Raw genomic sequence first — 27,409 nt, 5'->3', positions numbered from 1 at the left:
GTTCCAATGACCTAGATATCACCTATGGAAGCTGACTGTTACAGAGCCCCTCTTTCTTGTACTACAGTTGCTTTGGAATTTTATTGCCCTCCTTTAATAGTTGAGGAAATCAAGGGTCAGAGAGATGGTTTTGTTCAAGGTGCCCTAGCCATATAGGGATAGTTTAATTCCAAAGCCAACAAACTCATTTTACTACTCCAGAGGGAGAAGAGAAAGAAAATAAAGAGGGAAGAGCTGGTACTGGGTGAGGGGGGAGGCAAGAGGGAACTACATTGAGTTTTATCTCTAGCAAGGGCCTGAGATACCTTTGAGGCCAATGCAGGGCCAGGCCAGCAGAAGGCGGGGTGGGTGGAGCTGAGCCAAGGGAGAAGGGATAAAAACCAGGTCCTGACTCACAGCACTCAACCTGTCGTTCGTTCGTCCTCAGTGCAGGGCAACAGGTAAGTGTTGCTTTCAGCGTGGTGCCTTCTTTCATGGTTTGCTTGCCCACCTCATGGCTGTATAAGCTGACTTTCTGACCTGATTAGATCTGGCTTTGTTTCTTAGAATCTATCCCTCTGTCATACTCTTTCCCGCCCCCTATGTCTCTTCCTGTCTTTCCCTGTTTTTAGCTTCCTTTTGTCTTTTTTCCCACTTGTTTCCTCTTCTTTGTTAGTTTACAAGATCACTCACTTTACTTCATCACTCTCTGACACTCTAGTTTTCTCTTATTTTTCCTTTGTCTGAGGTCTATAGGTATCTTCTCCTCTAAATCTCTCTCTCCCTTTCCATCTCTTTCTTCTACTCTGCATCTCTCAGTCTCTCTCTTTCTGTCTCTCTCTTCCATTCTTTCTCTTGTCTCCCAGGAAGATGTCTTGATATTTTTTTCTCACACTTCCCCTTTCCTCCCTCACTCTGACTCCTTCTTGCTTGGCAGACAGCAGAGTCCAATGGATCAAAGTTTAGAAGGCAAGGGGTAGGGAGAGAAAACAGACTTAATGTGGGGTGATGGGAATAATAATTGAAGGGAGAGATTTGAAGGAATTGAGAGATGAATAATTACCAGAAATAAGGGGAGATGGTGAGAGAAGAATTCTGTGTCACTAAAAGGGCCCTATGCTGAAAGTCAATAGATTTGTTTTCTCACCCTAATTCACTGTGAGGCAAATCATTCACCCTTTGTAAAAGAGAGCTTGCCCTATAATTTCCACAACCTCACCTAAGTTTGATTTTGTGGTCTTCTAAATTTATCTGTTTCTAAGAATTTCTATTCTGATTCCAGGAATCTAAAATTCTCAATGCTTCTTCTGTGATGGGGAGAGGGTGCTAGGAAGGAAATTAAAGCCTGATGCTTCCAATTCTTGAAGAAAAGTGACCATATCCCTTCCAGACTTAACTGATTTTTTCAAAGCAGGCTGCAAAGGGGACAGAAGGGTTAAGGAAAACAGCAATGAATGGTTTCTGGCTCTCTTCTGGGGTAGAGTTATGGTTGGCCCCTCTGATCTCTGTTACTGTGGATTGGCTGCTGACACAAGAGAGGATTTTAAAGTGTAGAGAAAATCTAGTAATGCTGTATAACTTAGCCCCAAATTTCACCATTATCACTTTGAGTGAAACCATTGTTCTAAGAAGACCCCAGCAAAGATTGGTGCTTAAGTTGTTAAATGATGGAATGAATGAATGAATGTTCATCAGTGTCTGTAATTCCACTTCAGTTAGAAATCTGTTCCTGTGATAATGCCATTGGTTACAGCTCAAAATCAAATGTCCTAGAAAGGGACCTGGATTAATAAGAGAGTGGATTAATGTGTGGAGTCAGGCTCTCAGTCAGGAAAATATGTGGTAATATTTGAATCATAGATCCATAGTGGTTAAGTTGGTAGGCTCTGGAACCAGACTCTGTGTGTGTGTGTGTGTGTGTGTGTGTGTGTGTGTGTGTGCATGCCCGTGCATGTGCACATGCAGGCTAATGCTCAGTCCTGTCCAACTTTTTGTGATCACATAGACTAGCCCACCAGGCTCCTCTGTCCATGGAATTTTCCAGGCAAGAAAAACTGGAATTGGTTTCCATTTCCTTCTCCAGGGGTTTTCCCAACCCAGGGATCAAACCCACATCTTTTGCATCTCCTGCATTGGCAGGCAGATTCTTTACCACTGAGCCACCTGGGAAGCCCCCTGGAACCAGATTGACTAGATTCAACTCCTGGTTCTACTACTTAGTAGCTCTGTGACATGGACAGGTTACTTAATCTTTTGGGTCCTCAGTTTCCTCATCTTTGAAATAAAGTTGATATTAGTTTATACCTCACAGGGTTGTCATGAGGATTAAATAAGTCAATGTATGTGAAGCATTTACAAAGGGGTCTAACACAGTAAGAACTCTGAGAGTGTTTGACTGTTAGAATCAGATGGAATCTATGGAGTTGTCTAGTCCAATGTCTGTGGAGAAACTGAGACCCAGATAAGAAAAGTGCAGGGTTCAATTTCATATAGTAAATTATAACAGAATAAGGACAAGAATCAGGGTTGAGACAAGAGCCAGCTTTCCAGACCTGGTCTGGTATACTCATGATGTTAATTCCCTTGGCTATACCTTCCCTTTCCTTATACAGAAAATGTGGAATCTAGGATCTAGGATCTCTAATCTAGGATCTCTAAACTCTACAGCATCCTATTCTTTTTCAGTGAAATCACCCCCTGATGTTATCATTTCTGCTCTAAAGCCAACCAGACCATCCTTCCTTTTCATGTTGTTGTTGTTGTTTTATTTTCCTGATGTGAGTAGCCTGGCCAGACCCCTGGCTTGGAGAGCTCAGGCCTGAGCCCCCAGCACTGCCCTGAAGACCAGGACTAGCCTGGTGTGCTGGTATGCAGGCCTTGCTCTCCCAGCATGGGCCCTGCCCAGCCATGCTGATCACCAATAAAGCCTTAACCATACCTGCAAAAAAATAGATAACACTTTTTCAGTATTTACTGTTGGATAGGTACTCTTCTATATAATTTATATAGATTATTTTACCGCATCTTCACAACATCCCTGTGAATTCGAGTATTCTTGTTATTATCTACATTTTAAAGATATAGAGCTTAAGCATGACTTTTCTAATACCCCAGGGCTAGTGAGTAGTAGAGCAAGGATTCAAATGCAAGTAGTCTAGCAGGCTGTGCTCTTAATACCCTTAATTGCCTAAAATACTTCTTTGATTAGATTTTACTCACTCCAATCTCAGGATAGGTAGTAAAATAGAATGGAAACAGAGCTCAAGGTAACTACACTACAGGATTATAGATCATAAATATGGGCAGGCAGAGTAAGAGAGCAAATTCCAGGAAAGGAGTATCAGAACAGAGAAACTGGAACTGAAGCTTGAAAGAGCTTGATAATTCAACAGATTCCAAAAAGTAGCCTATATTTCCCAGGTCTTGAGTATATATCATGGCTAAAAGCCTATTAGAGGTGATGTGTGTACTGAACTTCTGCTTTTATTCTGTGGGTGGGATTCACCATCATCCCAAGGCAAGACTGGACTTTGCTTCCAATATTGGGGTATTTTCTTCACATTGCATACCCCAATGTGGTCATTATTGTCATTAATGTTGGGGAAAGGAATTTGCAGGAGCCTGGGACCTGACCATCTCTTTTGCCTCTCTCTCCCTTGGCCATTCAACCCCCCTCACCACCAGTAGCCAGGGCAGCCCCAGCCAGATGCACAGACATGATTCTAGAAAAGAACTCCTTTTCTCTCCCACACCCTAGTCTCAGCTTGGGGAGTGGTCAGACCCAAAATGTGATAAACTCCAAGAGCCTTATCTGTGGTCTGCAGGCTCAGCCCCAAGCACTTTAGCCTTTGCAGGCAGGCAGGAGAAGGGAAACTCATATATCCAGATATGAGGGAGGCATCAAATTTAATTAATTACCTACCATATGAGGTAGACATAAGGAGTTAGAGACCTGGAACCAAAATAAGAAAAGCTAACATTTTTCTTTAGGCATTTTCCCAAAATCTTAACATGAGTTTCATTTAGTCTTTTCAATACAACTTGGCCTTTCCCAATTTCAAGATCCATATACCCTACTCCATACACCAATCTATGCTCTTATGACAGCCTGTGAGAGTTGGAGGGAGGATACTCTGCGATGGAACAAGGAAGGGAAAGAGGTTGCTTTGTGAGTTAGGAGGAGGGTGTTTGCTCTGTGAGATCTAGAAGAGAGGAGTATTGCTCAGAAAGAGATGAAGGATATTGCCATATAACAACATGGCATGAGCTCCTCCTGTTCACTTGTCCCTCAAAATATAAGGCCTTAAATAGTAGAGGTGTTGTTGGGTTCTACTCAGTAGCTCTCCTGGTGGTGGCAGGCCCTTAGTCTTCAAACATTCTTCCATCTTTCCCCTATTATCCTGTCCCATATTTTGGCTCACTCTCTGATGCTGGATGCTGTCCTTTTTCTTTTAATCTACTTCTCCCTCTTGCTATCTGTAGCTCTCTTTCTTTTTACATCTCTCATTCCTCCCTCATCCCAACCCCCAACCCCACTTAGCCACCTCTCTGTCTCTACCCTTTGATCTTGTCTCTACTCCCTTCCCCCTGTCACTCAGTCTCACTTTCATCTCTCTCAGTAGGGAGGGCCAATTCCTCTTCACCTAACTCTTCTTTGTTGTTCTTCTCCATCTCCACAGACTCTGATAGAATTTCTCCTTTACCTTTGTGCTGACTGACTCTCTATCCCTGCTGGATTCTCTCCTCTCCTGCTCCTAGTTTTCTGAGTCTTTGTATATTTCTGCATGCTCCTTGATTTTTGCCTCATATCCCTTTTTTGTCCTTCTGTCTATCTGTTTCTAACTCTACTTCTTCTCTGTTACTCAATTCCTCTCCTCCATCCTTTTCCTCTCCTCTCTACTCTTTTGTCTTCTTTTTCATTCTCTTTGTCTCATCTCAGTCTCTTTCCCTGCCTCCTGTATTTTCCATCATCCTCTTGTCCTCTGTGTTATGGATCAGTCATCTTCTTCCTGTTCTTATCTCTACCTGTCCCCTTTCCTTCTGACTTTGATCTTTCTCTCTCCTGCAATTTCTATTGTTCTAACTCCATCACTACCATTGCACCTTTGTTTTCTATTACTTTCTGCCTTTTATCTTTCTTAACTTTTCATTTCTTATGACTCTTTCCATATTCTTTTCCCTTTGAGTTCCTGCTCATTCATTAATTTACTCCCCAATTCAATAAACATTTATTTAATAAATATTTAATAAATTCAATAAATACTTATTTAAATTCAATAAATATTTATTGAATACATTTGGATAAAATATTCAATGAATATCCATTTTAGCCTCTGCCTCTTTCATTCACCAATAGATGTTTCCCAGATCCCTTGGGGCTTGGCTTGTTATCACCTACATCTCTATTTGTGCTTTTCCAAAATCCAGGAGCAAATCCAAAGATAGTAACATACCAGTCTGGTGGGACATGTACCCTTTAATTCTATTTCCTGAATCTACTTAAATTGGTACCTGTGGCCTCAAGCTTGTCTCTCTGGCTGGGCCTGCTCAGGAAAGACTCTTAGCCAAGCCTCAGGAGCCCTGGTCAACAGCATCTGTCTGCATTAGCAGGTTGAATTTTCATTTGGCTGAGGCCAATATTCTTAGAAAGAGTCTTAGCCTTAAGTGTTGATCAAAGGGTTGGTGGGTTGTCAACTCTTATCCTACCACACACAATCATACTTCAGTGATACATACCATCACAGAGTGGGTCAGTAGACAAGTCTAAAACAATCAGAATTCAGGCTTTCTCACCTCCAGTGGGAACTCATTTCTTTACCTCTTTGGTCTAATGATCAGTTTCCTGTTTCTTCCTCTCAGATGCCCCATTGGTACATTTTAAGATTGGGAAATTTCTTAGCCTGAAATAACAGTAAAGGCATTTCTGGGGAGGGGAGTAAGCATCAGGTGAGAAGCTAAAGGCAAAGTATCAAATATAAGAATGACCCTTGGATTTTGGCCAGGCCTTCATAGTGGAATCTCATCTCTTCCACATCTTATGCAGAACTTCAGGCTCAAGATGGTGACAGCAGCCATGTTGCTACAGCGTTGCCCAGTGCTTATCCGGAGCCCCACAGGCCTCCTGGGCAAGATGATTAAGACTCACCAGTTCCTGTTTGGTATTGGACGTTGTCCCATTCTGGCCACGCAAGGACCAAGTTGTTCTCAAATCCACCTTAAGGCAACCAAGGCTGGAGGGGGTAAGAAGTCACTGCTGACAAATGGGGGAAAATGTCTGGGTCCTAGAGATAAGACTCCAACTCATACTGGTCATCGTTACCTAATAACTGGGAGGGTTCATGTGAAAAGTGTCAAAGAAGAATAAGCTGACCTAAAAATACACCTCACTTCTGACTTACATCAGTATCTCTAGAAAGAGTCTCATTCTCATGCCCCTCACATTCTATATACTCCAGTCATGCTAAAACTACTTAAAATTGTCTGGATTAACTATCATTTTAAGTTCCTATGTCTTTGCTCCTGCCAAATAACTCTGTCCCATTATCTTTTCCAGAGCATCTCAAACTTCTCATGTAACACTTAACTTGGACACCATCTCCTCTCTGAAGCCTGCCTAGACTTCCAGCCTGTCTAATTCCAATTCTGGGTCATGTCCCTTCCCTCTTCTAGCCCATGTCTTCCCTCCTATCCCAGCACTGTTCATAATGTGTCTTCAGTATGTGTCATTCCCAACAACTTAGGAACTCCCTTAGCACAGGGACCAGATACATCTGTCTCTGTGTCTCTACCATAGCCTGAGATAGAGCTTTTAGATATAGTACATCTCAGTGACCATTGTTAAATTTACAGCTAGAAACTTATAGCTAGAAATTCACTACCACTTACTCTCTTTGTATAGATTCTCCATCTTGGGCCAAGAGCCACTGTCCCTTCATGCTGTTGGAACTCCAGGATGGGAAGAGTAAAATTGTGCAGAAAGCAGCCCCAGAAGTCCAGGAAGACGTGAAGATTTTCAAGACAGGTTGGAGTTAAGTTCCACTTCATCTAACATCTACATCTAATGCTTGATTTCATTTTATCATGGTCCTGAGCTAGGCTAATCCAAAGGCAACTGGTACACATTCCATGATGGAAGTCTAGTCTTTTCTAGGAGAACCATGGTAGGCAATAGCTTAAACTGTGCACTGAAATTCACCCTCCCCAACACATATGCATGCTTCTATAACTTTTAGCTATTAGTCTAAAATGAGCCTGTTAGAGTTCTGCCTCCTCTCTCCCAGGTGACTAAATGGATTCCAACAGGCTGGGCTCCCACATATAAGCAACACTACTCTATGACAATCTGGATTTGCATAAAAGAGTAAGTTTTGGAAGTAGGTACATTCTCTAGATGAGTATTGAGGTTAGGTCAATTCAATTGGTGCAAACCATTCAAGATAATCACACTTGAGAGTTGGCCATACTGTCAACATCTTTCACAGAACTTTATGGGATATAATTAAGAGTAAAATTTTCAATTTTTCCTTTTTTATTTATTTTTTTCCATTTATTTTTATTAGTTGGAGGCTAATTACTTTACAATATTGTAGTGGGATGGGGAACACATGTAAATCCATGACTGATTCGTGTCAATGTATGGCAAAAATTTTCAAAATTGAATTCTAATGACTTAAAGAAAAGAAGAGTAAGGGACACTATCCTGCATATATCTTCCAAGTGCAAGACTCAGCATTGCTGCTCCAGTTATCTCACCCAAGGAAAGTCCTAGTGAAGAAAAGTGTAATTCACCTTATGAATGGTTTCATGACATATAAGTCTCCACTTGGGGAGATGAGAAAAAGCTTACTTTTCAGAATATTTCTTCTCTCTGTTCAAGGCTTCTCTACTTCCTAACCTTGAATTTATATACGTTGTATTGAATTTAAAGAAGACAGCACATTCTTTCTTTCTCTCCCCTCCCTCTCTTCATGGCCACTGGATCCCTTACTCCCTCTCAGACTTGCCCATCTCTCTGGCCTCAACCAGCCTGAGGAAGCCATTCTCCAGTCCCCAAGAGCCAGAGAAAAATTCAGAGAAGGTCACACACCTGATTCAGAACAACATGGCTGGTGAGTTTGCTGAGGTGGAAGTAAAAGGGGGTAGGAATATGGAAGGAATGCTGAAATGCTGTTCACTGACACAGCAGAGGAAATGGCAAAGAATTACTTTAGAGCCCAGGGGAGTCTGAGTTTAAATTTTAATGCTGGAACTTGCTGGATCTGCATGCTTTGGAAAGTAAGTCATATACTTGCAGTGAGATTTTAATACCTCAACAAGTTATTACAAGAAGGAAATAAAATTACACTTACAGAAGTGCCTCTAACTTGTTATGAAGTTTCATTAAATATTAGATGTATTGCTATCATTTCTTCTCCATGCTTCCCTCAGAAACACTCATCCTTCACAGAGAACTTTTCCCCCTGTCTTATGTGTGTTTATAATAATTTTCCATAACAGAATTTGTTTTATCTTCCCCATACAAAATGAATATAAAGAGGGAAATTTAAATCAGAGCTCCACCATCCACCATTAATTTTTTCCTATATTTTTTCCAGATATTTTCCTATGACTGAACACACACATACAAAACTACACTTCCCTCTACATACATGTTTTTATTAGAAATGTGATCTCATTCCAGCTCCAGTTTGTTGTTGTTCTTTGTTCATTTAACAATATGTCATGGGCATTATTCCATGTCCCTAAACATAGAGCTGCATAATAATTATAAATGATTGAATTGTGTTCTGTAGCATGAATGCAACATCATTTAATCAACCAAGCATCTTCATGTAATTATACCAATTTTTGTGTGTGTGTTCTTCCACTTTATATTGTATGTTGGTTTTACATACATATAAATGTACCCAAAGATAATATATAGTATTCTTAGACTATATATGGCTATACTAGAAACTAGTTAGCTATTCCTCAATTGGGTTGCTTCCAGTTTTTTCTCTTACAAACAGTGGTGCAACAAACATCCTTGAACGTACCTCTTCATGTAGATAGGTAAATGTTTCTCTACAACAGACACTAAGAGGTGGAAATCTCAGGATGTGAAGGTGTACACATTTTCAATATTAATAAATATTGCCAACTGGTCCTCCAAAGGGGTGTACTAATTATCAAAGAGAATTCATATTCTCACACACTCTCCAGCACTTGATAGTATCAAACTTTTAAATCTTTGTCAATTTGATGAGTGAAAACTTGTTTTTGCAGTTGATTTTCCCTGATTAAGCATCTTTTTACTACATTTATTGAATGGTCTGGTTATATTCTTTGCCCACTTTTCTATTGGGTTAAAATTTTACATAGTAATTTTCAGAGTTTCTAAAACATAAATTCTGGATATCAAGTTTTGTGCTAAACATGCTGCAAATATTTCCCTAGGTATGTCAGCATGTGCATTTTGAAAACTCTTGGTACATAGTTCCAAACACCCCTGCAGCAAAGATGTTACTAATGTACACTCCTACCATATAAGTTGCCATCTACAGCAATCATGATTTCTGTCTCATGGATAGAGTTCTGGAGCTTAACAAGCCTGGTGGCATACATTATATTTCAGTCTTAAAAATAAGGTTGCTCCATTTTGTAGTGGTTAAAGAAGTAGACTATTCCTCATTTGTAAAATGGAGATGCTAATAGAAATTTCCACATAGCATTATTATAAAGAATAAATGAAATGATATCTATAAAGTTACTAAGAGAGGGTATTACATGTAATAGGCACTTATTAAATGTTGGCTATAATAATATTATTTAAAATTATTATTCTCACTACTACTACTACTATTACTATACTACTGTATTACAATAGCCACAATAATAGTACTATATGCCAGATATTAGATTGGATGTATTACATTCTGTTTGTCATCAGATGGTCATAATTCTGCAATGAAGATATTATTAGCCCCATTTTATAGGTGAGGAAATTAAGACTAAGAGGATTCATGACTTGCTAATATTACACAACTAGGAAAGCAGAACTATGACTAGAACTAGACCCATCAACACTCTTCCCACTGAAACTTGAGGTGGTACTTCTGGAAGGAGGGTGCCATACTAACCTTGGAAAAAGGAATGAGGCCATGAAAGGGGTAGGAGGCCTGAGTTAATGTATAATAAGTGAATGAGTCAGTGAGTAAGCAAAGGGATGGTTGAATTAAATAGAGCATTAATGTGACCCAGTAAGTTAATAACTGATCAAATAAATGAATAAATGGAAGGGGAACTGGAGAACTCCAAATCAATTGCATTAAATAAAATATGGACTAGCCAGGAAGTAATTTAAAATGAATTCTTTTCATCCCCATCTCTACTCCCACAGGAGACCATGTCTTTGGTTATGACCAGTTTTTTAAGGACAAAATCATGGAGAAGAAACAGGACCACACCTATCGTGTTTTCAAGACTGTGAATCGCTGGGCTGATGCATACCCCTTTGCTGAACACTTCTTTGAGGCATCTGTGGCCTCAAAGGATGTGTCTGTCTGGTGCAGTAATGACTACCTGGGCATGAGCCGGCACCCTCGGGTCTTGCAAGCCACACAGTGAGTACTAGGGTCTGAGCCATGATGAGCCCACAGGGAGATAACCAGAGAAGAGCCAAAGTCACACATAGAAGGAAAAGGCAGAGCTGACAGTGGAAACCTGGGTTCCACCCAACACCCCTTTTGTCTTGAGGTCTTTCAACAAATCTAACCCTTGGACAGGAACTAAGTCAACAAGCCTAGTTTTCCAAACTCTTTGGTGTCCAGTGCTACAAAGAAGAGGATGAGAAATTGAACAAGTTGCACTCTCCATGAGTTCTGACTCTGGCTACAGAATGAGTATTACCAGAGATGGTGTGCAACCTCCTCTAAAATATCTTCCAAGCTAATCAAGACCAATCTAGCTTCTCCTTCTCTCCCTGAGTGCTTTCAGCCTAAGAAGGAATGCCCATTTCTCCCCATTGGCTCCATACTGACCTCTACTTTGTCATATAGGACACAACTCATAGAGAATCACTAAGTTAATATTGACCCCTATCAAGGAAGAGAAATCTACACAGTTTATCAGTATCTGACAAGAGTTTCTTCTCCTTGCCTCCCCTGTTTTCTCCTGGCCAGAGAGACCCTGCAGCGCCATGGAGCTGGAGCTGGTGGCACCCGCAACATCTCGGGTACCAGTAAGTTCCATGTAGAGCTGGAGCAAGAGCTGGCTGAGCTGCACCAGAAGGACTCAGCCCTGCTCTTCTCTTCCTGCTTTGTGGCCAATGACTCCACTCTCTTCACCTTGGCCAAGATCTTGCCAGGTAAGCCCAGAGCCAAAACTTTGTTCAGGGCTAGTATTCTGCATCCAGGCTTACTGTCTCCATCAGCCTTCCCTGTCTTCTGAGTTCATTTGCTCCCATTGCCCTTTGTTCTTACCCACCCTGCATACCCTCAACACTGGATGACTATATCCTAATCTTACTGAAGGGTAACATCATAAATTTGTCATTTCCTAACTCAGTTGAACTCAACACTTATAAATAGTCCTTTTATATTCCTATATCAGCTTTTTCAAACTTTCTTTCCCCTTCTAAAACCTGTGGCTACCTTCTCCTTCACTCTTAGCAAATAATCTCACATCTTACAAAACAAATAAAACAGAAGCCACCAAACAGGAGGTCCCTTAACTTATAGCCACTAAACCCACAAATTTATCTCACTGTTCATCTACCCTTTTTCATTCTTTCCTTTTACAAATTGAAGACACATGTCTCCTTCTGCCTAAAGCTAATTCCTTCACTTGTACACCAGATCTCATCCGAATCCCATCTTCCCAATCTCCCATCCTTTAACCAGTAATGTCCTCAACTCATATGCCTATCATTCTTCCATCATAGCCCAATCCCAGATAAATGCAACTCTCCACCTTCTCTGTGTCAATACTGATATTATATAATTACTTAGATGGGAGCCACTAATAATTCATGGTCCCCAACCTCTACTGTCCTCTATGCTTTCTGGCAATTCTGTTTCCATAGTCAGCCCTCCAAGTCACCAAGGAAACTTTGACAAACCCCATTCTCTTCAGCTTTCTTACACCTCCACCTCACCTCCACCCACAGCAGATTACTTCATCTCCTACCACACAGAAAACAGAATACCCTAGGCAGCAATGTCCTCAACTTCTTGCCTCAAACTACCTATAAACTCATGAGCATTCTCACATGGCCTCTTTTCATTCTTTATCTCCTGCCACTGTAGAAGAGGTGCCATTTTTCATGTTGACTAATTCTTACATGAGTACTCTGTGCATCCTCTACCTCATCAGGAATCTTGATCTATGAGTTCCCTCTCTCCTTCCTGTATCTTTAGCCTCTCCTGCTCTTTAAACATGTTGAAGTCTCTTGCATCTCAAAAAAATTTTTTTTCCTCTTCACTCTCTAGTTACTGCCATTCTGTCTCCTCCTTATAACAGGCAAACTGAGAAAAGTCTCCACACTTGCTACCCATTTCCTCACTTCTTGAAAAAATTTCAGCACACTATAAACATCTCTACTGCTTCTTAGAAACTTTTTTCAAGACCACACATAACCCCAACTCAAGCCAATATCTTTGGAAATGTCTTCAGTGAACTCCTTCAGCCATTAGAATTCAACTTCTTTTCATTTCCTCTGCCACCATCCTAAGACCAACGTCATTTTCCTGATTTCACCTTTGCCTTCCTACAACATATTCTTCACAAGAACCAGATGATATTTTAAAAATAAAAGCCCATCTTTGTTATTCCTCTGCCCAAAACCCTTTAATAGATTCCCACTGCCCTTCTCTTTATCATGCCTTCTAAAGCCTTCAATAATCTGGCCTCTACCTACCTCTTCAGGCTCATCTTTTGACACCTCTCCTCACATTCTTTCATTCAGTAATATACTAATTCACATATTCATTCACTCACTTAAAATTCAGTAATTCTGTTTTTTTAATCCATTCATTCAAAAAAGGTTTGCTTAACATCTACTGTACACTTAGCCTTAATCTGGGTACCAGAAACAGAAAGATAAAAAGTTGTGGTCCCTGCTCCCAAGAAACTTCCAGCCTACTTATCTTTCACAGCAGGTTCTCCAGGAAGCCATGCCTGATTTCCACAGGTAGAAGTGATCCCTTACTCTAATATAAGGCCACAATTCCTTGATGTCAGTGCAGGTTCAGGGGCCCAGGAATCAATTCCATCTGCCAATTTCCCACCTCTACTTGTTCTCCCACCATTGTCCAGTAAAAAGCCCTGGATTCCTCAGGTCCTAGACAAAAAGTCTCCCCTTCTTTAGACTTAGCTTCCTCACTTGTACATTAAAGTGACTAGATTCCATGGTCATCAATTGCCCTTCTAGCTCTGACTTGTAATGAGGTTATGATTCAAACTGTGAAAGTCTAAGTATCTACCCTGTAACTATGAGCAGAAGTATGCTATCTGGAAAAGGTGGGATTTCATCTAAATCAGGAAGAATATATCATCAGTCCAAGTTAACAAACATTCCCTGGGATAAACTCCTTTCTAAGGCTTAATCTTGGTGTCTGGGAATAGGAAGGTAAGCCCTGTTCTCAGGAAACTCTAGATCATTCTTGGGAAATTTAAATTTCCTCCACCCCAAGAGAACCAAAGTCCAAGCCAGGGTTAAAATGCCTGGAGAGAAGAGTGTAGGGGTCAGAATTTCAGGGCAGAGGAGTTCTTTCAAGAGAGGAAGAGGTGTTACAAAGGCTTCCGGAGAAGGGAGAAGCTGAGCAGAGGCTTCAAATGGAGGAAAGGATTAGCTCTTTGCTCCTGCCAAGTCAATCTTGAAGTTGAAATGTGAATACTGGGATAGAAGCTTAAGCATTATGCATCTGGTTCTTCAGGGTGCGAGATTTACTCGGATGCAGGCAACCATGCTTCCATGATCCAAGGTATCCGCAATAGTGGAGCAGCCAAGTTTGTCTTCAGGCACAATGACCCTGACCACCTGAAGAAACTTCTAAAGAAGTCCAATCCTGAGACACCCAAAATTGTGGCCTTCGAGACTGTTCACTCCATGGATGGTAAGCATATGTGTGAGTGCATGTTTACTAACATAGGTCTCACAAAAACTAAGATGATAATGATAATAACTAACATTTATAGAATGTTTATTATGTACCAAGCAAAATTATTAGTATTTCAAATGTATTAATTCACTTAATCTTCACAAAAATTCTGAGGTAAGTGCTATTATTATTTCTATTTCTATGAGGAAACTGAAACACAAAGAAGTGAAGTGACTTGCCCAAGGTCACATAACCAGTAAATGCCAAAGGATAGAGACAGCTATTACACTGATTTCAAAGTTTAAGAAAATGAAGCGCAGAGAGAGTACCCAAGTTACCTTGGCTGGCTCAGTAAACTGGTGCCAAAGTGTGTATCCGAACCCTAGGATGTATGAGTCCAATTCCTTCATACGATGCTCCTTCCATTAGAAATGATGTGCAGATCAATCATCCCAGTGTCTGGTTCCTGCAGCAAAAATTTTCACAAACCAGTACCTGGGAGATTTTTTAGGGTCCAATATGTAGCACTGGAATCAAAACAGGTTTTCAAGTCAGACAGATCTTGGTTCAAGTCCTATCTCTAGCACTTACCAGCTCAGTGACCTTGGGTAACTCTTTAACTCTCTGAACTTCAGCTTTCCTCAAGGTAAAATATCTGCTTGAAAGAGATGATGGAAGACATTCTATTTATCATGATCTAAGTAGAAATAAATCACCTTTATCATCCTACCTCTTTCCTTTCCCCAACTGAAACAATGCTCAAATCATTGTATTGTTGTCCCTCTTAGGCAGAAATCGCCTATTTTAGGCATAATCTTCTGGGTTTCTTAAAGTGAAGAGATCCTCAATTCATTTCAATTTGTCACTTTTCCAAGTGAAACAAAGGAGAGTCCACTGTACTCTCTGATTTAGCCAGTGTAAGTGCCATCACATCAAGTAATGGTGATGCACAAGCTGTTGAACCAAACTATCCATGTTCAAATCCCAGCATGACAACTTACTAGCTTGGACAAGTTTCTTAATTGCTGTGTCTCAGTTGCCTTATCTTTAAAAATTGAGATGATAATTAATAGAGTGACCGAGAGTATTTAACTGAGTGAATATATATAAAAACTTACTGTCATGCCCTCGTCCACATTTCTACAACCGGCAATGATCATATTTCTACCACTGAGACTACTCTAAATCATTATTTCTGTAGTGAAAACCAGAAACAATGAATGTTGGGACCATTCTACTTCCTTACATTTGCAAATGAATGGTTCTTTATTTAGTGAATGGTGGAAACCCTGCCGAAACTGTCAACTTAGGGCTGAATTCCTCCCATTGAAATGATGCTTGAACCATTACACTGTCCTCTTAGTCTTGGACTCCAACTCTTGTGGTTTTCTCCCCTCCTGTTGTCCCACCAGCTGCTCATAAACTTTAATCCTAGCCTGGAGTCCCTGTTCCCACATGAAGAAGTTCCTGTTGTATTCCACTTCCCTGCACCATTAGTTTCCAGGAATGGGGAATGACAGATGTATGGGTTCTTGTATATGTAGAGTGGTCACAAAATCTGTGCATGAAATTCACAGACATTTGAAGACCTTATAAACAATTATCAGCACAGAATAACAGGGGAAAATGGTAAATCTGCATGGAAAATGTACAGGAACATACAGATTACTTCTAATTCACTTTCATTCAATACATCGAGACCGAGTCTATGGGAGGGTACCCTCAGGTAACAACACTGACAGAGATGAGAAACAAATATATTCCTACAGAAACAGAAAAGACAGAAACAGAGGCACAAAGAAACTCAGAAAGAGACAGAGATACAGAGAAAAAAGTCTAAAGTCAGAAAGGTAGACATGAAGGGATACAAACAATAAGAAAGAGAGAACAGAAGTGAGGAGGAAGGTGAGTGAGGGAAGGAGGGATAGAGACACTGACAAAGAGACAGAGGAAGGGGGGGAGAGGAGGGAGAAAAACAAAGACAGAGATAGAAAATAGAGACACAGAAACAAAGTTGGAAATAGCCATAAAAAGAGAGAGTGGCAAAAAGTCAGAAAGATAGAAATATGGAAGACCAGTGAAAAAATGATATTGACACATCTGACCATAGCACTTGGCAGAGAGGGTGAGTGAGATCTGAAAACATTAACCTGGAGCAAAAGGAGAATTTTTTTTTTAATTTATTTAAACAAAGGCATCATGTAGGCTAGTGCCAATCCTTGATGCAAATACACAGACTTGTGAGGGGTGGAAAGGCAGAGAGAGGCTGGAAAATAGCATAAGCAGGAGGACAGATATTATCAGAATGAAGTAAAAATAGAAAGACAGAAAAGTAAACCTTGATCACAGGCTGAGGAAAATGCACACACACACAACTTGGGTGATAGTAGGGTGAACTCAATCAACACATATGAAGAAGTCTGGCATAGCCCCAACTAAGGGTGCACACCCTCCCCCTTTCCCAACCTATAGTTGTTATGCGCCACAAATTCCATGCTGGAGATGGAACTGGAGAAGGGTTATGATCTACCTCTATTCATGACTTTGCTCAGGTGCCATCTGTCCCCTGGAGGAATTGTGTGATGTGGCCCACCAGTATGGAGCTCTGACCTTCGTGGATGAAGTTCATGCTGTAGGGCTGTATGGGTCCCGGGGTGCTGGGATTGGGGAGCGTGATGGAATTATGCACAAGATTGACATCATCTCTGGAACTCTTGGTGAGTGAGTCCCTTGGGTTACCCTTATATACAATCCAGAAAAGAAGTCCCTAGAAGAACGTTTTCTTCCTCCTCCACAAAGTCGCAAAAGCTATTTGCATAGAATTTATGGCCCAGGCTATAGAACACTTGGATTCTCTCCTCCCACTCCCATCCCACTGAAAAATTGTTGACAAAGTCTGGAAGATTTTTTGAGAAGACCATTGAGCTGGGCCAAATTACCAAGTTCAACTCAGTGAGTGGAGTTGTGGATCAAAACTCCTTCCCCACCCCAGTTCCAAGCTCCATTTAGCTCTACTTTTGGATCTAACCAGTTGAAGGTCCCCACCCAGTTCCGGCATATCTAGTCATTACACATGGCAGGGCTTGCAAGTCTTATCGCAAAGCGGCACAACTATCAGCTCTGTCTGCTTGTCACAGACAAGAAAGATGATAAGGGAGTCTGGAGCTCCAGCTTCTAGTGTACTGCCTTGAGTTACCCTGTTCCTCAGGGGGCTGGTAATGGGATCTGTTCATAACCTCCTCATTCTCTTCCTTGTCTCCAGGCAAAGCCTTTGGCTGTGTGGGTGGCTACATTGCCAGCACCCGTGACTTGGTTGACACGGTACGTTCCTATGCTGCTGGCTTCATCTTCACCACTTCACTGCCTCCCATGGTGCTCTCCGGGGCTCTGGAATCCGTGCGACTACTCAAGGGAGAGGAGGGCCAAGCCCTGAGAAGGGCCCACCAACGCAATGTCAAGCACATGCGTCAGCTACTAATGGACAGGGGCCTTCCTGTCATCCCATGCCCCAGCCACATCATCCCCATTCGGGTAAGAGTCCTACATTGCCCATTGCTGTCTCCACCATCTCTCCTGGGAGCCTTCCTGCACTCAGCAAACTGAAACCTGTTCCTGCTAACTGTTTTCTTGTTAACCATCCTCCTTATCATCAGTTTTCTTTCCCTTTTGGAAAATTATCAGTCATTCTGGATTAACTAGTCTTTTTTTTTTTTTTTTTTTTTACATTAGCTATTATCTCATGGTTAGTAGACTGTCCTGTTCCTTGGGCTAGTTCAGTGTTCCTTTGAAACACTACTTTTGCAAATATATTTAATTAGTCCAGTGACAACACCCCAGAAGTTGCTTGGGGTTTTATCTTCTTACTCAGAACTACCCCAAATTAACATACTAGCTAAGTATGCTTCCTCTGCAAACAGCTTCAAGACAAGGTCCCTAGAAGCACTTCTACCCCATTTAATTTTTAAATTGAAGTATAGTTGACTTGGGGCTTTCTTGGTAGCTCAGCTGGTAAAGAATCTGCCTCTACTGCAGGAGGCCCCAGTTCGATTGCTGGGTCTGGAAGTTCTCCTGGAGAAGGGATAGGCTACCTACTCCAGCATTCCTGGGCTTTCCTGATGGCTTAGATAGTAAAGGATCTGGGTGCAATGAGGGAGACCTAGGTTCAGTCCCTGAATTGGGAAAATCCCCTGGAGGAGGGCATGGCAACCCACTCCAGTATTGTTGCCTGGAGAATCCCAACAGACAGAGGAGCCTGGCAGGCTACAGCCCATGGGGTCACAAAGTATTGGACAAAACTGAGCTAATAAGCATAGCACAGCATATAGTTGACTTACAATATTGTGTTAGTTCCAAGTGTACAGCAAAGTGATTCAGTTACATTTTTTTCCAGATTATTTTCCATTAGTTCACTGTGTTATATAGTAAATCCTTGTTGCTTATCTATTTTATGGGTAGTAACTTTTATCTGTTAATCCCATCAGTTCAGTTCAGTTTAGCCATTCAGTAGTGTCTGACTCTTTGTGACCCCCATGGACTGCAGCATGCCAGGCTTCCCTATCCATCACCAACTCCTGGAGCTTACTCAAACTCATATCCATTGAGTGGTGATGCCATCCAACCATCTCATCCTCTGTCATCCCCCTTCTCCTCCAGCCTTCAATCTTTCCCAGCATCATGGTCTTTGCAAATGACTCAGTTCTTCGCATCAGGTGGCTAAAGTTTTGGAGTTTCAGGTTCAGCATCAGTTCTTGCAATGAATATTCAGAACTGATTTCTTCTAGGATGGACTGGTCGGATCTCCTTACTGTCCAAAGGACTCTCAAGAGTCTTCCCCAACACCACAATTTGAAAGCATCAATTCCTTGGCGCTAAGCTTTCTTTATAGTCCAACTCTCACATTCATTCATGACTACTGGAAAAAACAAAGTTTTGACTAGACAGACATTTATTGGCAAAGTGATGTCTCTGCTTTTTAATATGCTGTCAGGTTGGTCACAGCTTTTCTTCCAAGGAGCAAGCATCTTTTAATTTCATGGCTGCAGTCACCATCTGCAGCGATTTTGGAGCCCCAATAAATAAAGTCTGTCACTATTTCCATTGTTTCCCCATCTCTTTGCCATGAAGTCATGGGGCCAGATGCCAAGATCTTAGTTTTCTGAAAGTTTAGTTTTAAGCCAAATTTTTACTCTCCTCTTTCACTATCATCAAGAGGCTCTTTAGTTCTTCTTTGTTTTTTTGTTGTTGTTGTTGTTGTTTGTTTGTGTGTTTTTGTTTCATTTTGTTTTGTTTTTGCCGTAAGGGTGGTGCTATCTGCATATCTGAGGTGATTGATATTTCTCCTGGAAATCTTGATTCCAGCTTGTTCTTCATCCAGCCAAGCGTTTAGACAGCCTTGACTTACTCCTTTCCCAATTTGCAGCCAGTCTGTTGTTCCATGTCCAGTTCTAACTATTGCTTCTTAACCTGCATACAGATTTCTCATGAGGCAAGTCAGGTAATCTTGTTTTCCCATCTCTTGAAGAATTTTCCACAGTTTGTTGTGATCCACACAGTCAAAGGCTTTGGTGTAATTAATATAGCAGAAGAAGATGTTTTTCTGGAACTGTCTCACTTTTTCGATGATCCAACAGATGTTGGCAATTTGATCTCTGGTTCCTCTGCCTTTTCTAAATTCAGTTTGAACATCTAGAATTTTATGGTCCACATACTGTTGAAGCCTAGCTTGAAGAATTTTGAGCATTATTTTTTAGTGTGTGAGATGAGTGCAATTGTGTAGTAGTTTGAGCATTCTTTGGCAATGTTTTTTTTGGGGGGATTGGAATGAAAACTGACCTTTTCCAGTCCTGTGGCCACTGCTGAGTTTTCCAAATTTGCTGACAGATTGAGTGCAGCACTTTTACAGCATCATCTTTTAGGATTTGAAATAGCTTAACTGTAATTCCATCACCTCCACTAGCTTTGTTCATAGTGATGCTTCCTAAGGCCCACTTGACTTCACATTCCAGGATGTCTGGCTCCAGGTGAGTGATCACACCATCATGATTATCTGGGTTGTGAAGACCTTTTTTGTATAGTTCTTCTGTGTATTCTTCTTAATATCTTCTGCTTCTGTTAGGTCCATACCATTTCTGTCCTTTATTGTGCCCATCTTTGCATGAAATGTTCCCTTGGTATCTCTAATTTTCTTGAAGAGATCTCTAGTCTTTCCCATTCTGTTGTTTTCCTCTATTTCTTTGCGTTGATCACTGAGGAAGGTTTTTTGTTTTTGTTTTTTTTTTTTAATCTCTCCTTGCTCTTCTTTGGAACTCTGCATTCAAATGGGTATATCTTTCCTTTTCTCCTTTGCTTTTCACTTCTCTTCTTATCACAGCTATTTGTAAGGCCTCCTCAGACAAGCATTTTGTCTGCTTGAATTTCTTTCTCTTGGGGATGGTCTTGATCCCTGTCTGCTGTACCATGTCATGAATCTCTGTCCATAGTTCTTCAGGCACTCTGTCTATCAGATCTAATCCCTTGAATCTATTTCTCACTTCCAATGTATAACTATTAGGGATTTGATTTAGGTCATACCTGAATGGTATAGTGGTTTTCCCTACTTTCTTCAATTTAAGTCTGAATTTGGCAATAAGGAGTTCATGATCTGAGCCACAGTCAGCTCCCAGTCTTGTTTTTGCTGCCTGTATAGAGCTTCTCCATTTTTGGCTGCAGAGAATATAATCAATCTGATATTGGTGTTGACCATCTGGTGATGTCCATGTGTAGAGTCTTCTCTTGTGTTGTTGGAAGAGGGAGTTTGCTATGACCAGTGCATTCTCTTGGCAAAACTCTATTAGCCTTTGCCCTGCTTCATTCCATACTCCAAGGCCAAATTTGCCTGTTATTCCAGGTGTTTCTTGACTTCCTCATTTTGCATTCCAGTCCCCTATAATGAAAAGAACATATTTTTGGGGTGTTCATTCTAGAAGGTCTTGTGGTCTTCATAGAACCATTCAACTTCAGATTATTCAGCATTACTGGTTGGGGCATAGACTAGGATTACTGTGATATTGAATGTTTTGCATTGGAAATGAACAGAGATCATTCTGTCATTTTTGAGATTGCATCAAAGTACTGCATTTTGGGCTCTTTTGTTGACTATGAGGGCTACTCCAATTCTTCTAAGGGATTCTGGCCCACAGTAGGAGATATAATGATCATCTGAGTTAAATTCACCCATTCAAGTCCATTTTAGTTCTCTGATTCCTAAAATGTTGATGTTCACTCTTGCCATCTCCTGTTTGACCACTTCCAATTTACCTTGATTCATGACCTACTATTCCAGGTTCCTATGCAGTATTGTTGTTACAGCATTGGACTTTACTTCCATCACCAGTCACATCCACAACTAGGTGTTGTTTTCGCTTTGGCTCCATCTCTTCATTCTTTCTGGAGTTGTTTCTCCACTCTTCTCCAGTAGCATACTGGGCACCTACCAACATGGGGAGTTCATCTTTCAGTGTCCTATCTTTTTGCCTTTTCATACTGTTCATGGGGTTTTCAAGGCAAGAATACTGAAGTGGTTTGCCGTTCCCTTCTCCAGTGGACCACGTTTTGTCAGAACTCTCCACAATGATCCGTCCATCTTGGGTGGCCCTACATGGCATGGCTCATGTTTTCATTGAGTTAGACAAGGCTATGATCAATGCGATCAGATTGGTTAATTTTCTGTGATTGTGGTTTTCATTCTGTCTGCCCTCTGATGGAGAAATATAAGAGGCTTATGGAAGCTTCCTGATGGGAGAGACTGACTGAGGGGGAAACTGAGTCTTGTTCTGATGGGTGGAGCCATGCTCAGTAAATCTTTAATCCAATTTTCTGTTGATGGGCAGGGCTGTGTTCCTTCCCTATCATTCCCATACTCCTAATTTATCCCTCCCTTATACCTCATTGTTGTTGTTTAGTCACTAAGTCATGTCCAACCAACTGTTTTGCGACACCATGGACCATAGACTGCCATAGGTCTCTCTATCCATGGGATTTCTCAGGCAAGAATACTGGAGTGGGTTGCCATTTCCTTCTCCAGCGAATCTTCCCAACCCAGTGATCAAACCCATGTCTCCTGTATTAGCAGGCAGATTCTTTACCACTGAGCCACCTGGGAAGCCCCTCTTTCCCCTTAGGCATCCATAAGTTTGTTTTTTATGAGTATGTTTCTGTTTTGGTTATGGATTCATTTGTATTATTTTTTAAGATTCCACATATAAGTGATATATTTGTCTTTCTCTGTCTGACTCACTTCAATTAGTATAATATTCTCTAGGTACATCCATGTTTCCACAAATGAAAATATTTCACTTCTTTGTGGCTGAGTAATATTCAATTTTATGCATGTATGCACATATGCATGTGTGTGTGTGTATATACACACATACACACCCCACACGTTCTTAAGCCAATTATGTGTTGATGGGAACTTGAATTGTTTCCATGTCTTGGCTATTGTTAAGTAGCGCTGTTGTGAACATTGGGATGCATGTATCTTAAGTCAGATTGCTGCCACTGAGCAACTCCTTGATAAGAGATTTTAGACCTGCCACTGACTAAGACTCTTTTGAAAATATATGCCCCCAAGTTCAGTGGAGTTCCTTGATCTGATTCCCTCCACCTGCTTAATAGAGCTAGCAATAGTGGGGCCAGGGGAGCAGATACTGACAAGCTTTTCTCCTGGGTCCAGGTGGGTGATGCAGTGCTGAACAGCAGGATCTGTGATCTCCTGCTCTCCAAGCATGGCATCTATGTGCAGGCCATCAACTACCCAACTGTCCCCCGGGGTGAGGAGCTGCTGCGCTTGGCACCCTCCCCCCACCACAGCCCTCAGATGATGGAAGACTTTGTGGGTAAGTCCTCAACATTGGTGTCTACAGCACTCTTCTTTCCTTCAGCCCCATTACCGTAAGAAGTTGACAGTGGATGCCATTCAGTTTAAAAATATATTTCTGAAACATCTATTATGTGCTAGACCCTATACCCTATACTAGAGTCATAAATGAATAAGAAACAGTTCCTATACTCATAGGGCTTCAGTTTGGTTGAGGAGACCACAGCAGACTCAAACAATGACTTCAAGGAGTGATTGAAGTTCAACAAAAAGAATGCATGGGGGAGGTGTATGAACAGAAAAGGGGCATGATGCAACCTGTGGGATTCAGTATAGGCTTCTTAGTGGAGGTGACAACCTGAGCTGAGTCTTGCGAAGGGGTGTGGTATTGGACCAAGAGAAGAAAGAGGATGCAGAAGAGATATTCCCAGTAGAAGCAAGAGCATTGGGAAAGGCAAGGAAGAGGATGAGAAGTAGCCTTGGACATATCAAGAATAAGCAGATATTACTGGAATGTAGGAAAGTAAGAATGGAATAAGGTAGGGGAGTGTTTACCTATGAATCTGCAAAGACAACACACAGTTTGGAGGCTTGTAGAGCTGAATAGCTTGGGTTTTATCCTTAAGGTGCCCAATTCACCTAAAGTTTACTGGATTCCTTCTGGGTACAGGGCCAGCATAGAGCAGGTTCTTATTCTAGGTCTGTTGGGTGAAAGACACATAGGCAGTTGATGGCATAGCAAAGGAGACAGACATAAACATGTGGTACTGGTCCAGTGTGGTGAGCTCCAGTACTCTGGGAGCTAAAAGGAGAGTGTTAATTTATGGCCAGAGAGGGTAAGAAGGGTGAAATTAAGTAGGCTTCATAGGTAAGGAAGTCTTTCTGCTGTACCTTGAAGTACCCACGGTATGGTGTAAGGATATTTCAGAACAAGGGAATTCAATAAGCACAGACCTAGAGATAGGAAAATGGAGGGCATACATTAGCTACAGCATTTTGTTTGTGTGGAGCATACGCAGAATGAGAGTACTGGGAAAACAAGACAGGTAGATGCCATTCATTCATTCATTTAAAAGCATCAAATAATGCTAGCCAACACTTATTAAGTACTTACCATGTGTCAAGAACTGTTCTAAATACTTTACACGTATTAACTCATCTAATCCTCATGGAGTAGAGATGGTATTATTAGCATTTCCATTTTATATATGTAGAAACTGAGGTATCAAAATACATAGTAACTGGTCGAAAGTCACATAGCTACTAGGTTTGAACTGGAGAGTCTGTTTCTACCTCCATGCTCATACCAATAGATCTATCACCTCTCTGAGCTAATGATTTAGACTTCTGGACCTCTTGCTCAGCCTTCTTTGTGCTAGGCTTCAATTATAGAGCTTTCAGTATTCTCAGTTTTCTAAGTGTCCACTTATGCTGGGCTTTTGCAGGAAAGAAATATGAGAGGCATTCACCATGACTCCGCCAGTCAGTCCTTCAATGTCATAGCCAACCCATCATGAAATCTTGCAAATGTTCTCTACAATCTCTCTCAAATCTCATTTCTCCATTGCTACTTCTTTAATCCATGTCAATGTGATTTCTTCCTAACTAATTCTCCTGCTTTTCTCTAATCCCTTATCCATACTTACCATCAGAGGGATTTTTCTAAATATCTGACCACATAGCTCCCTAGTTTAAACCTTTTCATATTTCCCTACTGTCTAGACTAGAGCAGTGGTCTCCAAGGTGAGGTATGCAAGATAATCCATAGGGTAAGGGGATTTATTAGAATTGTATATTTACTTTTTGTCTTAAAAAATAGGAAATTAAGCATTACTGATACTGATCTCTAATATACAGACTGACAATGATATATGTATGTAGTATATAAAAAATACATACATTGGAAGTAGGTATTAGAACTTTTGTACTAATAGGATGTATAGCCCCCAAACTGGAGACACTGGCCTGGAGAATAGTCAAACCTCCTTGGCATAGCATTCAATGCCTTCAACATGGCATTCTATGCTTTCTCTTCTTCCCCACATTCATTTTATTTCTCCAGCTACTCTGAATGACTTACATTTCCCTCACTTAGCTCTAGCCTCTTACCTCTGGGATTTTGTTAATGATGCTTCCTTCTGAGTAGAATGCCTTCCCTCATCCCTTACTCTGACTTACCTGTTTTCATCTTCTAGATGTAATCAGGCATCTTTCACTCATTCTTTCAACACATAATTATAGAGTACCTACTGTGTGCTAGATACTGTTCCAGGTGCTGGGGATTCAGTACTACACAAAACAGACACAAAATCTTCTGGAGCTTACATACTAGTAGAAGGAGATAATTAAAAAAGGAACACTTAAAAATAAGTGCAAATTAAATAGCATGGTAATTTTAAGCATTTATGGGGGGAAATATAGCGGGAAAAGGGGGATAGAAAGTGATGGGGGCAGGTACAGGGGCTAGCTTGGAGAGGAAGCTTGCAGCCTTAAATAGAGTGCTACGGATAGAGACCACCAAAGTGACACTTGAGCAAAGATATAAAGGAAGTGAAGGAGTCAGCTGGAAAGAAATATAAGAGAAGAGCATCCCAGGCAGAGAGAACAGCCTAAAACAGGAAAGACCCTAACACAGCAGTATTCCTCTTGTATTTGAAGAACAATAAGTAGATGAGTATGGATGGAATGGTGTGAATAAGAGGGAAAGAGATAGAAAACTGAGGAGGAGCAATATGGATCAGACAGTGTAGGGTACTGCAGGCCACTGGAAGGGTTATGGCTTTAACCCTGAAAGTGAAAGAAAAGTGAAATCACTCAGTCGTGTCCAACTCTTTGTGACCCCGTGGACTGTAGCCTACCACACTCCTCCGTCCATGAGATTTTCCAGGCAAGAGTACTGGGGTAGTTTGCCATTTCCTCCTCCAGAGGATCTTCCTGACCCAGGGATCGAACCCGGGTCTCCCACCCTGTAGGCAGACACTTTACTGTCTGAGCCACCAGGGAACCCTGAAATAGAAAGCCTTCTGAAGGATTTAAGCAGATGAGTAACATATCTGAATCTGATTCAGGTTTCAAGAGTTTCTCTGACTTCTATGTTGAGAACAGACTGAAAGAGTGGGAGCAGGGAGATCCATTAGGGGGCTACTGTGATATTCCAGGTTAAGAAATGATGGTGACAAAAGAAGGGATTAAAATTCCCAAGTCATTGGATGTCACATAGCAAAGAATTTGCTTTTTAATAAAACATCTTCAGAATTAAAAAATGAAAAAATGATGGTGGCTCAGACCTGAGGATAGCATTGTTGGTAAGAAGTGGTCAGATTTTGAAGGTAGAGCCAATGGTTTTTGCTAATAAACTGGATGTGTCATAGGAGAGAAAGAGAAAATTAAGGATAGCTCAAATATTTTTGTACTGAGCAACTGGCATTGCCATCAACTGAGATGGTTATCGCTGAAAGTAGGGTAGACTTGGTGGAGGGTAGGGAGATCAGTAGCTCAGTTGTGCTCATGTTAAGTTACAGATGCCTATTAGATATCCAGGTGAAGATATAGAAAGGCAGTTGGATATATAAGTCTAGAATTCAGGAAAGAGCTTTGGGCTAGATATGAAAATTTCAGAATCACCAGCATATACATGGTGTTTAAAGCCATGAAACTAGATGAGATCACACAGAGAGTAAGCATGAAAAAAGAGCCAGGGACAGAGCCCCAGGACACAACTGAGGTACTTCTGACAGAGAGGTCAGGTTCTGTCCTCTGGGCTCCCCACTCCTTCTAGGAAAAACCCCTGCCCCAGGCTCCCAGGTCACAATACTGATGACACTGTGTATTTACTGTCAATGTCATCTTCCTCACCAGGCTGAGTTTCCAAGTAGATGGATTCGCTTCTTGAGTTGCACCATGTCATGTACTTAGGAAGTGGTTCAGGCCAGGCCAGTACAGCTTCAAATTATGTCACATGAGTGCTTCTCAAACTTTTATACATCACAGCACCCATACACAAATGGTAGTATTCACATCACACAAAGGAGCAAACTAATGTGGCTATTTCTAGTTCTGAGATATCTCAAAGGGTTGAGGGGATCAATATCTTGGCACATCTGTAATGTGGCACAGGGATTAAGACATACTCTAACCAATTATTTCCCTCCCTTCCCCTCATCACCTTCAGAGAAGCTGCTAGATGCCTGGACTGAGGTGGGACTCCCCCTCCAGGATATATCTATAGCTGCCTGCAATTTCTGCCGCCGTCCTGTACACTTCGAGCTCATGAGTGAGTGGGAACGTTCCTACTTTGGGAACATGGGACCCCAGTATGTCACCACTTATGCCTAAGAAACCAGCTGCTTTGGATCCCCACTCCATCTGCACTTCACTTGAAGCTGGGCCGCCTCCTGTCCTCTGCTTTGTGTGTCTTTAGCTGACTTGAGTCTGAAAATAAAGAGCAAAGTGTAGCATTTGTAGCTGTTTGTTTGACAGAGAACAGGTAACTGCA

General features: G+C 41.3%; 1 protein-coding gene and 1 pseudogene across 2 annotated transcripts; one reads left to right on the top strand and one right to left on the bottom strand.

Moving 5' to 3' along the window:
* The window catches only part of LOC122690475, a 31,475-nt pseudogene extending 31,000 nt beyond the window's left edge, over positions 1-475 (bottom strand).
* Positions 405-27,376, top strand: ALAS2 (5'-aminolevulinate synthase 2). 2 transcript variants are annotated; one of them, XM_043895024.1, is made up of 11 exons: positions 405-440; positions 6,023-6,218; positions 6,878-7,000; positions 7,977-8,087; positions 10,358-10,580; positions 11,139-11,323; positions 13,893-14,072; positions 16,610-16,774; positions 17,320-17,588; positions 22,771-22,933; positions 27,086-27,376. In XM_043895024.1, exons 2-11 carry the CDS (start codon positions 6,038-6,040, stop codon positions 27,247-27,249), a joined length of 1,764 nt encoding a protein of 587 aa, XP_043750959.1. In that variant the 5' UTR covers positions 405-440; positions 6,023-6,037; the 3' UTR covers positions 27,250-27,376. The 2 variants fall into 2 exon arrangements, with proteins under 2 accessions (XP_043750959.1, XP_043750960.1); XM_043895025.1 differs by lacking the exon at positions 7,977-8,087.
* Positions 27,377-27,409: the final 33 nt, after the last annotated feature.

This window comes from Cervus elaphus, chromosome X, assembly GCF_910594005.1.
Source record: "Cervus elaphus chromosome X, mCerEla1.1, whole genome shotgun sequence".
In the NCBI taxonomy this organism is placed as follows: domain Eukaryota; kingdom Metazoa; phylum Chordata; class Mammalia; order Artiodactyla; family Cervidae; genus Cervus; species Cervus elaphus.
The sequence above is the reverse complement of the archived record's forward strand: the minus strand, read 5'-3'. Positions and strand labels throughout refer to the sequence as shown.